This window comes from Manacus candei, unplaced genomic scaffold (assembly GCF_025592945.1).
Source record: "Manacus candei isolate 608988 ecotype Guabito, Panama unplaced genomic scaffold, ASM2559294v1 h1tg000048l, whole genome shotgun sequence".
NCBI classification, from domain to species: domain Eukaryota; kingdom Metazoa; phylum Chordata; class Aves; order Passeriformes; family Pipridae; genus Manacus; species Manacus candei.
Genome location: NW_026138096.1, coordinates 7,457,714 through 7,470,409, shown reverse-complemented (window position 1 = coordinate 7,470,409; position 12,696 = coordinate 7,457,714). Strand labels below are relative to the sequence as shown.

At 37.2% G+C, this 12,696-nt stretch overlaps 1 protein-coding gene across 1 annotated transcript in view; it reads right to left on the bottom strand.

The window, feature by feature from the left end:
- The window catches only part of POLN (DNA polymerase nu), a 93,789-nt gene that overhangs the window by 4,069 nt on the left and 77,024 nt on the right, over window positions 1-12,696 (bottom strand). The window contains exon 22 of the mRNA XM_051798567.1: window positions 7,653-7,720. Within this exon, the coding sequence (XP_051654527.1) occupies window positions 7,653-7,720 (68 nt within the window). The remainder of the gene's footprint in view (window positions 1-7,652; window positions 7,721-12,696) is intronic.

The window sequence follows — 12,696 nt, the reverse complement described above, 5'->3', positions numbered from 1 at the left end:
GAGGTGCTGGAGCAAAACCCACGTGATTACTGAGAAGCTTCCTTTGAAGTTATCCCCTGATGCACATCATGGCTCTTTGGCAGCTGAGGTTAGAGGCAAAGGAGCAACAAGAACTCTAAGAAGCTGTGTATGGTTGTTGCTCTGGCTGCTGCCAAAACCTCTCCTAATGATGCCAGCAATGAAGAGCAGCATGTAATGTTTGGTGTCACATGGGTGACACTGAGGATGGCTTGCTAATAATGATGAGGATAACCAGCTTCTGCCTGAACAGAAGTGCAGGGCTCAGGCCGTGTTGGCTCACTCAGACTTGCGTGCTAATGAGCTGTCATGAGCTTTTCCATCAAGTCCAAATTATGCAGTAACTCAAAGGATCAGCAGCTCAAATGCCAGAGCTGAGGAAACCAAGACATTTGTTGACACATCTGTGTACAGTTACACCTATATATTTGCTTCATGTTAGATTTGAGGTAGTTCATGGTCCAGTGTAGGACACAGCATCATTTTTGGAGCGCAGAAACAAACACTGCAACCGCAGATTGTGAAGGGAGAAGTGCTGGCCTAAATAATTACCCATTTGAAATCCAGTCCAAGTCAGCATGGCTATTAATAGAAGAGTGTTGGACTGAGAAGTCCACTCTGAATTTCAACAAGCTGTCAGCTCCAGGAGGTCAGCAACACAACAGATGCTGGGGCACCCCAGCCAGGTGGGATGCCTTCAGAAGGCTAAGTGGGTGGCCAGTAAGTCCTGGATAAACATTTTTTCCATCAGTAAGCTCCCTACCAGGCTGCATGAGAAGTGCAGAACCCAGGTGTTATCCTCTCATAGCCTGCATATGCACTGAGTTAGACCAGTTTCCCCCTAGTTCTCTAGACCTCTGAAGCTGACTACTTCTCTCCCATTTAACTGTTATCCCCAAAAGGGGATTCATGATGGCAGCAATGATTGCAACAGCTTTCTCTGTTGGTTGACAGACTTTTCGCTCTAAGGCATCTGGCACAGTCAGAATTCTGCTGCATTCTTAACTGCTCTTAATTTTAAAAAGCACAGATTAAAATGGCCACATCAGTGAACAAACCCAATGGTTCCTCATTCACTTTGACAACTATTAAAAACCTCTCCACGGGTTTGCTCCGTTTTCTTCATTCCTTTTTTCTGTGTCAGTTTGGCTCCCTGTTCTCTTTCTCATGTCACACTGACTTCTTCTCAACCCAGAGTTTAGTGGGTGGCATAGTAAAGCCATTCATTTCAAGCAATCTGAGTTGTTGTGCCTGCATTTCAGCCTTCTGAAATCACACCTTTGCAAATATACAAAAGATGTACCTACATCTACTTTACCACAGATTTTGAATGAAATAATAAGTATATAATAAAAGAAATATCAAGAAAAGGCAGCTGGATTGCCATTCATGTTCAGTCGTCTGCTACAACAGTAAACAGGGAAGAAGGAAGCATTTAAACTAAATTACAGTCTTTACACAAAAATAAATAGGTATAGTGGCTGAATACATTTAGACTGGAAATTTAAAGTTCTAGATTTTAGAGAGATGAAATTCTGGAATAGTCCCTAGTGGGAGTAATTTTTCATATGGAGATGAAAATTTATAAAGGAGACCATATGGCATGGGGGTATGTAATCGCAGGATAGGTCCCCTTTAGTCCTATGTACATAATATCTGAATCTCATGCTACTGTCTCAAATCTCCTTGAAACTCTCCTCTTTCTCAAAGCTCAAAATAAACAACCAGACATACACAACTCTATCTTCTTTATCTCATATACATTTTAGAGTGTGGTCACTAAAAAACGAACTGCAGCGTTTAAATAGATGTCTCTACCACTTTTAATTTTTTGTTTCTTTTCTAAGATTTAGATTAGAGGCTTTGGGAATAATAATTATTTCTGTTCAGTAGAGAATCTAGTATATCTGGGGCACATAAATTATTAATTTTAAAATGTTCCTTTACAGTCAGCCATATACTGCAATGGCATCTGTAAAATGCTGCTCTCCCAATCCTTGTAATTTATCTCTCAAAACCTGGAGTCAGCAATTAGGAAAGTTGTTGATTATACTCATTCTGAAATGCTTTGTAAGTGCTAAGTATGCACACTAAAATATTATGTATAAAAAAAACCAGTGACAGCAAAGTTAAAAGATTATAAGGGAACTGAAATTTTAATGTATGTCTTAATGTATATTAGATTTTCTTGATACTGGCCAGGATAAACATGGTTATTGAAAGTGCTGTGAATGGGAACAAAGGAAAGACACGCATGCCTGCTGTGGAACAAAAGCTTATTTGTCCCTACCGAACTGGAGACATTTTTCAAGCGCACTCACCTATGAAATTATGATTCCAGAAACATGTCAAAGCTGGCCAGACATATGATCTATGGAACAGGGATTTTTGCACATTGAAAGCTATCTGGAGGCATCTTTAGTTTATGCACCAGTGTTTTTCAAGTCAGAAAAAGGCAGCTCAGAGGACAGAAAATGTCACTAACTTGTGATGACCAGTTCATTCTTTTGTTCTTCTGTTACTTGAGTCCCCTTTTGAACATATGCACATTTTTATGCAGCTGCCTCAGTGCACATTAAGTGGGAAATTGTAGCAAAATAAAATGAAATTTCATGGAATTTGTGTACAAGCCAAAAATTTGTACTGGCAGATGATTAAAAAAACCTAAGATACTGTTCTTTAGGTAGTAAGATTCTGAATTTATAGAACAGCAAAATAAATAGGCTTAGTTTATCTTTTTTTTTTTTCCTTAAACTGGTCCTTCTGGTGTTCTTAGAGTAAGTATTTCAGCTGAAATATTTTATACCTGGTAAAATATTAGAAGAATTGTTTAAAACTCTATGTTTTACATGTACAAAATATAAGAACAGATGCAGAAAACCTTTCATTCTATCAATAATGTATAATTATGAGTTCTAAAAAAACCATCTTTAAAAATTACTCTAATGCACTGTGATATTGAACACAAAGTACTGAAATACATATATTTCTACAAAAAGATGTTACTTCAAAGTATCAAGTGTCTTTCATTTAATTATCACTAATGGATGCAATTAAGCAGGCAGAAAGACATGGAAGAATCCACGGTAATCACCACTGGCAAAGTTCACCTTTCAAATCCACCAGGTATTTATAGAACACACATCAGAAGACAGATTTTACAGCTGTAACTAGAGGTATCTCTTTACTTTAAAAAAAAAATTGTTCTGCATTTCTTCACCCCAAAGTGTATTTCCCCCTTTGACCAGTAATGTATTCAGAATAATCCAAGGGCAAAGAGGCATTCAAGCACAGCATGGAGTGGCAGTGCCAGAAAGAGTCCCCACAAAATGAAAAACTGGGTTCTGCAGTTCCTGAATACTCTTCCAGAGTCCCTAGACAGACTCACTGTCTGATCTGGGGACAGTCTGTCTACCTGATTACACAGACTTCAGAATTAAAGATGCTGAGGCTTCTCAGATCCAAGAGCCCAGTTTTTGGCATTCCCAAAATATCATCTGCCTTTCTGCTTCCTGGGCTGCTGGAGAACTCAGGATGTGAGGAAGCCAGACAGGCAAGCTGGCTAGAAACCAGGCAGATTATTGACGGTAAAGCTGAGAGTCTTCTGCCCAAACCAAAAGAGTTTCTGCCAAATGTTTTGATTTGAACATCCCAAGCACCCTCTAATAGGAAATTAGGATTGTAAAAAGCTCTTTTGCTGTCATGTTCTTGCCCTAACCAGAGAACTGAGGGAAATAATATGCCATATCTTTGCTGAAAATTACACAATTCACAGTAGTAGGTGCTTCATTGTATTTTGAACTGTGTCAAAGCTTGGACACAGTTATAAATAAATGATGTTTTGCCTTGTCCATTCAGAGTGAACCATATGCATACTATAAAACTGTGGGTGACATTCTGTTGGAAAAAGGTATTCTTGCAAAATATAGATAACACCTAACTTGTTACATGCAGTGCTTTGTGCAGAAGCAGATATTAGAGAAAAAGAACACCTTATTGCATACCTCTTGTTTATCAGATTTAAAAGATTCAAAATCATCTGTGCGTTATTAGATGCACTATAAACTGGATTTCTGTATACTGAAAAGTACTGACAATTCTTACTGGGGCCTATGAAGTCCTAACCACAACTAAAGAAAGCACCAGTATTACAATTCCTTGTGGCAGTTCTCAGCTCCCATTCACGAGAGTCTTAGAAGCAAATAGACATTTTAATTTTGTATAACAATACAAAGGAGACACTTCTATGAGGGAAATGCTGCTGAGAAGGCTTATGTTCTGCACTATGATCTAATGAAATAATACTATTTACCTATATGTTCTCCATTTATAAATCTTAAAAATATTTAAAGATTTCATATCCATTCTGCAAATAAGAAAACAGAGACATATATTTGTAGTTGCTTTCTTGGAAAAGTAGATCAGAAGCATGACTGGAATCAGAATGCAAACACACTGAATAGTAGGCCAGTGCTTCTTGGATCACACTAAATGCAGGAGAATAACACAGCACTGAACTGTAGTCCATTAAAGCCCTCAAACACTGCCCTTTAGCTTTAAGTCCACATCTTTCCCTTTACTGAGCTTTGTGACTGTACAACTGAGATTTCTCTCTGGATCATTAAACTCCTGGCTGGAAACTGCAAGTCAGCAGATTCTGTAATTTAAAGTTTCTGAATGGACAAAATCTCATTAGATATGTAAAGACAAAGCTGACAGCTAAAGAATATTGGCAAATAAAAGTAAGAAGAGTAAGGGTGAAAGAACTTCGGGTAAAGAGATGAAAACCATATTTTGACTTTCAAAGCACTAAAGTAAATTAGGAGTAGGCATCCTAGTGACACTTTTTTGGTTTAAAATTCATATACCTAATCTGTTACCTCAGTTAGCAGCTCCTGAAATAATTGGAAAAGATTAGGAGAAAAGAGTGTTCCTATTTAGTTTCATCTGAAAGGAATCTAGGTCAACTGCTCTCTGCTCTGTGATGTGAACCAAAACGGTTCACACCACACACTGGGACAACAGGCAGATCTGCTTCAGCATGTACTTCTGACTGGAAGTTGGATGCTAGTGCAGATGCACTCTTTCTCTGCCTATTCAGATCAAGCAAAATCCTCATTAATGACATTGGAGAAGAGCCAGCTTTGGACCCTTTTAAGACAACTGGGATTAGTTCTTTTACCAGTACTAGCACTATTCACAAAACACAGTCAGGGAGGTTGGAAGGAACCTTTGGAGGTTACCTGGTCCAGTCCATCTTTCATAGGGGCTACGTAGGGTTGGTTGCCCAGGAGTGTGTCCAGAAGGTCTTTGAACACATCCAAAGATGGAGAGTCCACAGCCTCTCAGGGCAACCTTCGCCTGTGCTCAGTCAACCTCACAGTAAAACACCGTTTCCTCATCTTCAAAGGGGCCCTTCTGTGTTTCAGTTTGTGGCCACTGGCTCTGGTCCTGTCACTGGGCACCACTGGAAAGAGCCTGGTTCCCTCCTCTATGCCCCTCCCTTCAGATATGGATATACTTTAATAAGATCCCATGAGCCTTCTCTTTTCCAGGCTGAACTGCCCCAGCTCTCCCAGCCTGTCTTCATTGGAGAAATGCTCCAGACCCTTCATCATCTTTGTGACCCTTCGTTGTACTTTCTCCAGTCTGTCCCTGCCTTGTACTGGGGAGCTCAGACCCCAGTGACGAATAAAGAGGAAGGAAATGAACAAATCACGAGATGAAGAAGGAAATTAATGTCTTACGTTGGCCTTTTGTGTTAAGAATAAGACATTCTTCTGTTCTGACATAAGTGAGTATATCTGAAAGTTCCTGTAATGCAGAATTTTCTTTTTTTCTTTGCCTCTTAGGGCAAAGTAGAGACAAATCAAAAAATCAATCTTCAATCAGCAGAATGAAACAAACTCCCACGTTGAACACTCAAGCTTGGCAGCCTACGTTAAGTGCAATGACAATTTCCAAGGTATCTCACACCTCTAGAACTGCCCGGGTCCATTTTCTAAAGGTCATCTTAGCAACTTCAATTACAGGGTGATAACTCTGAAGCACGACAAGGAATTTACAGATGTGTTTGTTCTGCACGCTGCAGCTGCACCTGGAGAAACATGAACTGGTTGCTGTGTGGTGTGCACTCCAGTCTTGAGTGTTTGAACCAGACTTGGTGTTTTCAGAAAAAAGCCCCCCAGTCATCACGTTTCTGTAGTGGGATAATGTATTACTGGTGTCCATACAATAAAGCTTTTTCTGTTATACTTGAAAAGTATTGATTTTTCCTGAATTTGCTACAGATTCATACTAGTAATACAGGTCAGAATTCGACCCAATGAGGGAAGAATCTCTGATTTTCTAGATGTATAAGCAACCATGAATAATTTTTATCTTTTGGGTATAATATTAGCTCTATACTTAATGCAAACTGATGCAAAATAAGATAATAAAAATTGTTCTATGATCTCTTACAGACTTCTTACAATATGCTACACTTTCTAATTCTGAAAGTATGTCCCTTTTAGACATTGCCTTTTCTGAGTAGATACTGCAAACTCAAATAAATTGTATGGTGTTTTTTTAATTTAAATCAGATTTGAACTCCTCTAAATAGAGGTCAAATGTTAATATATTAACCTAATTCATTACAATGCCTCTAATATATTGAATTGAAATATTTCCCAGGTAGTTTGTTTAGATTAGGTGGAGGTTTAATGTTCTCATTTTGAACTAATACTCACAAGAGGGATCAATGATGAAATGAGACTAATATAGCAAATTGCACTGTTCAAATGAACACAGCACAGGAAGGTGAAAATTAATTTTTTATTAGATGCTTAGGTTATAATGAAAGATATTTCTTGTATGGTTCATTTAAAACATTTGTGACATTATGCTAATTGTTTCAGCCAAACATGTTGTTGAGCTTCAAACAAGACCAAAGTTTGTGAATAAACATTTGGTGCCTACAGGAATAAATCCACTACTTATTGGAGAAGAGACCAAACAGCCTCCTATGTGGCCTCTCTTGTGAACTAAATTTGTACCAGATGCTGAGATAAACTCTGGCTTAGGAAATAATGTCTGGAAGTAAGCCAGACAAGAGGATAAAAATGTAGGCTGGAACTTTTCCTAACCTTAACCTTGAGAGTGCCATCATAATGATTTCTTAATATTAAAAAAAAGCAGTAAACTAACTTGGAAATTACAGTACATTACATGGTTACATTAAGAATTTCATATTTCTTTATGTAACAGGGCCCAATCTAAAGTATTTAGGAAGTTACTTTCCAAACCATACTTTTTTAAGCTGGTCTATTTCCTTCTAAAACCCTTTAAAACCTTGGAGAAAATATTATTATTTAGTTTTACAGGATTCACACACCAGATGATGGAATGTTGATAAGAAAACTAAATACAAATAAGCATGGTGATGAATTCCAGATGATAAGTATATCACGTTTTATCTACATAAGAGCCAAGGGTGGAAAACATTTGGAAAAATCTGCTTGGTATATATTTTCTTAATTGTGAGAATCCATGTGCTGCTTCTTGCTACATTAGCTCTTTATTCTCTGAGAAATCACAGGATATAGGGAGTAAAAATGAGGTGGGAGGGAAAGAGCAAGATAGATTGTATTTACCTGAAAATTCCTGGATTTGAGAATCTTCTACTTCAAACAACAATTCATCATGGATCTGGGCAATTAACCTGAAAAATTTCAGAGACTTTAGATAACATATGCAAAAAATTCTTTCCATTCTTATCATCAACTACTCGTCACACACACAGTGATAAGTTAAAGTGAAAATAAACACCCAAAGAAAATTAAAATATTGTGAATGGATTTAAAAGAATTGCCAGTCCACATATTCTGCAAACATAAAGGCCATGTTTGTAAACCCAGACTGTGCTTGCTAACTTATAAAAGTCATACAGGGATTTGATGACGTGACAAGGTATTACTTAAAACCAATGTAATTTGCAGAAAAATGCAAGAAATTATGGAGACAGGTTATGGTTTGTTAACATACCTTGTTTTTTTCAAGTTGAGCTGGAATAAATGTAGTTGCAAATGGGTGATTTTACTAATGAAAATTGGGTCAAAAGTAAAAGTATTTGGCTCACTGACATACCAATATTAACTCCTAGCTGTTCAGTGACTTGAGTCCTTTCCAGGAAATAATGTTTTCACTTATGTGCAAAGTGGGTGTCCTCATGCTGACAAACAAGGGGGTTGAAGAATGAAACTGCAGGCACATACACACAACCTGATGCAGTGCCTGTGCCATCAGGACAGTCGCCTTCCTAAGGACAGAGTGTACAGTTGAAAGCAGCAACCCCGTGAAAGCTCAGCAGCTACAAGTGCCTGAGCTCTTCAGGTGGAGCTGTTTTGTAAGGAAATGTAACTGCTGCTTTGTTTTTCTCTTTGTCGGCCACATTGATAGGTCTCTTGCATATGCACTGTGACTTATTTGTAGAGTGCTTACAGGAGTAGCACCCTAAATTGTTGGTTTGAACGTAAATGAACATTCACAATGGAAATAATAAATGTATTTGATTAAGTCCACAGCAGAATAGATGCAATATAGTACATATAATCCCTGAGTGTAGTAGTAGTAAAAATACAGTATACCTGATTAGATTTTATTCCTATTAGATCTATTTTATTACTTCTTTAAGTACTGTAGCTGGGAGTGTAAGTCATAAAACTGTAACATCCATTTCCAAATTTCTTCACAATTAGTATATAACATAAGAAAGACCTGCACCTGTTAGAGTAGCTCCAGAGGAGGCTATGAAGGTGCTCAGAGGGCTGGAGCACCTTCCCATGGGGACAGGCTGAGACAGTTGGGGTTGTTCAGCCTGGAGGAGAAAAGGCTCCAAGGAGACCTTACAGAACTTTCCAGTACCTAAAGGGGCTACAAGAGAGATGCAGAGGGATTTTGCCAAGGGCCTGGAGAGACAGGACAAGGGTAACAGCTTCAAAATGACAGAGGGTAGGGTTATAGATTAGATATAAAGAAGAAATTCTTCTTTATGAGCATGGCGAGGCACTGGAGAACAGTTGCCCAGAGAAGTTATGGATGCTTCATCCCCGGAAGTGTTCAAGGCCAGCTTGGATGGGGCTCTGAGCAACTTGGTCGTGTGGAAGGTACCCCTGCCCATGGCAAGGGGTATGGAACTAAATGGCCTTTAAGGTCCTTTCCAATCCAAACCAAACCATTCTGTGAGCCCATGATTTAAATTGAATGCCCATTGTAGACTTTTCTTAATACCTAGCAGTTATTCAAGTAAATACTTCTTTACAAATGGCTGAAACATCAATATGGTTACTAGTAATAACTTTTCACAGTTTCTTAAGATAGTTTCACGCTGCCTTAAATTACAATGTGACATTGACTAACAGTGTGGTGAGCTCTAATAATAGCTCTTAAATTATTAGTCACTTACAACACAGTCAGAAGCAGAGGGAAACAGATTAACATATTTCTAATAGGAAATTGGGACACAGGATACAAAAAAGAAATAGATGAAAAGACCAGGATCATCTGTAGCAAGAGAATACAGTTACATGAAAAGTTATAATTTCTAATGCAAGTAAATTAATTAAAGCAAGAGTGTCCTCATAATCACTGAAATGACATGTAAAAGATATAAATCAGAACAGTGAATATTAAAGATGAATAAACTGTGAATCAATGGAATAAGTGAAAATAATTGCATTGATTAAACCAGTGCAATAAGAACATGATAGACTGGTTATTGTATGTACCAGAGTAGTGTCTCATGCCTTCAGTCAGGATAAGAGCACCATATATTCTGAATACTTAGTAAGGAAAAGTCCTTTCTTAGAAGAATTTACAACATACATAAAAATTTCATCATAAATTTATCAGAACTTAGGAATGGAGGAAAAGGATTTTCAAAACAACTCAGCAAAGTTTCTACTGATCACCTCATCTCTAAAGGAAAAACCGCATTCAGGAGGAGCAAGGTTGGACCAAAATTAAGTGTTACCTTCATGCGTGCCCAAAAACCTGTGGAAGCAATGTGAATTAACTCACAATTTCTGTATGGACAGCAAAATAAACTTGACACAACTCTACATACTCCAGTTCACGTACTGAAAAGAGTACAGGTCTTTTAGCTTGGTTCTCCATCTGGGTTGGAGGATCCTGTTTCTCACCCTTATCATCCTGAATAGCACAGCCCACAGCTTGGTGACATTGCCAGTTAACTCAGGAACTGCTCAGAGATGCAGAGTTACATCTACCCCATCTTAAACATCTAGTGATTAAGTTGAAGTTCAGGACAGTGTTTTGTCTGCTAAACACAGAACTAGAAATTCACATTTGATGGTTCCCTGTCTAGCTCTGCTGCTTTCCTAAGCAATGCAAATTCAGTTAGAAAATGGGGATAATATTTGTGAGATCTAAGAAATAAATATTTCTAATACACTTCTATTGTCAAATGAAAGGTATTACATAAGATTTAATTAACGCTAAATGTGATTTCCTAGATTGATGCAAAGAAGCGAAATAGTATACACTATTTCCTCCTTAGCGTTCATCAATCAAGTTAGATATTTTCTTGATGATCTCTTATCTCTTTTTCTTATTCATTTCACATCAAATTAACAGGTTCTCCTCTTACAATCTTACAGTACAAGGCCACCTGTATTTTTTCAGGCTTGTTAAAGTAATAACACTTGCATGCAATGTGCTGTTCCACAGAAGGAAGCATTCAATTTGACAGCAATACACATGAAAGAAAAAAATCAAAGCAATTTATACATTCAAAATTCACAGCTTTCACCATTCCAGTGCATGCACCCACCCAACCGTTGCACACCTTGAGTGAAAGAAGTTTAAAAAAACCCCTATACTTTTCCTTAACAGTTTAATTGAATCCTCTTCACTTTGAAGGAATATTGAAATAGCAAGCTCCTCTCATTAACTGTTGCTAAGAGGTATGGCCAGCTGGATTACAAACTGCAAACCAGGCAGAGACTAGTATTTTCTTTGTTGTTGTTCTACAGATGATAAGAATGCCTTTGATTTACAAACTAAAATTTTATTAACAATTTTCTGGATTGCCTGAAAATTAGGCAAGATTGCCATGGTAGCCTTTATCAGAGGCTGGTTTTTAACAGCCACATGTAGTGTTTCGGGACATTACAATGTGCCAAGAGTTCCTCAAACTAATTAAATTCATGCTCCTTCTATAGACAAGGGATTAAGGTTGGTTCTGACTGAGATGTTCTGAACTGACATCTGGAAAAGTCCAACTCTATGCATTGACTCTGTGGGGGTAAAATCAGCCATTTTCTACTCAGACAAGGTTTTTGTCATTTAAAAAAACACCATGTCCCTGATCATTGAAATTGTGAACATTTTCTGAAACAGTATTAGATTTCATATCCCAATTATTAATATCCTTGTAATCCCTTGTAATCCTATGCAATCCCTTTTTCTGACATAATCAAATCAATGATCAATAAATAATAATCCAACTAGTAATATCACATTTTTCATTTTGAATCTGAAACCTCTAAATGCCTAATGGGAGACTTCAAAGCTGCAGACACAGGAGTACATGGTTAGAAGTTTTGTATATAAAAATAAGTTTAAAAAAATCCCCAAAAAGCATAAAAGCTTTTAAGTGGCTAGGAAAAAAAAAAAAAAGATAAAAACAGTAAAGTATTTTGAAATCAGACAAATAGGGATATATGAAAAAAACCCCAAAACCAAACAACAAAAAACCAATGAAAATAAGTTTTATGTTTTGTAACTGAAAAGAAGAATTTAATGACTTGAAAATCTGAGACATTCACACTCAATAAATAAATATTTAATAAACTAAAATATTGGTTTAAAAGGCATATAATGAAAGACATTGTCAGAAAAAGTCAGAATGGCTGCTCATGTAACAAACACTTGCATGGATTTCAAGAACATTTAGAAATGACAACATACAATGAATTTGTGGGAAGACTTTTAAATCTTATGTTTCAGAACTTAGACTCGTCCCCACAAGTAGAGGAAGATGAAAATGTGCAGACAGGCTACCCTACTACAGATCTTACACCTCCCTCCTGAAGCATCTGCTACTGGCCACACTCAGCAGTAATGGGCCAGATGGATGTTGGATCTGATCCTTCTTAGAAATATCCATGTTCCCTGCACTAAAACACTATTCATTTTTTTTCTGATACTACTAATACTACCTGTTATTTAGCTCTGCCACAGTTTCCCCACATATTCCAGTGGACAAAATGCCTATTAAGTTGTCACGTAACTAAGGAACAAGGTTATGATAATTTTATAATATTTTGTAGAGTTTCCCTTTTTTTTTTTTTTTTTTTTTTGAAGCTGCATCTATCAGGATTTCTAATGTGGTACTATAAAAGTTATAGCTCAAGATACATCATGCCTGCATAAATGTCACTTGCATTAACTTTAAGCTACCTCTTCCAGTGTTTCCATGATAAAGACCAAGATATTTTAACATTTTAACCATAAAAATCCAGCTGATTTATGAAATTGGTTTTCTCAGCAGCTACATCATGAAGAGAAGGAAACTGAACAGATGGTTAATTAAAGATAATAGAATTTTTGCATGTATCCAAAGTGTTTGAAAACATACCAATCTAAAAGGTGACCTACAAAAGGGTTTTATAAATG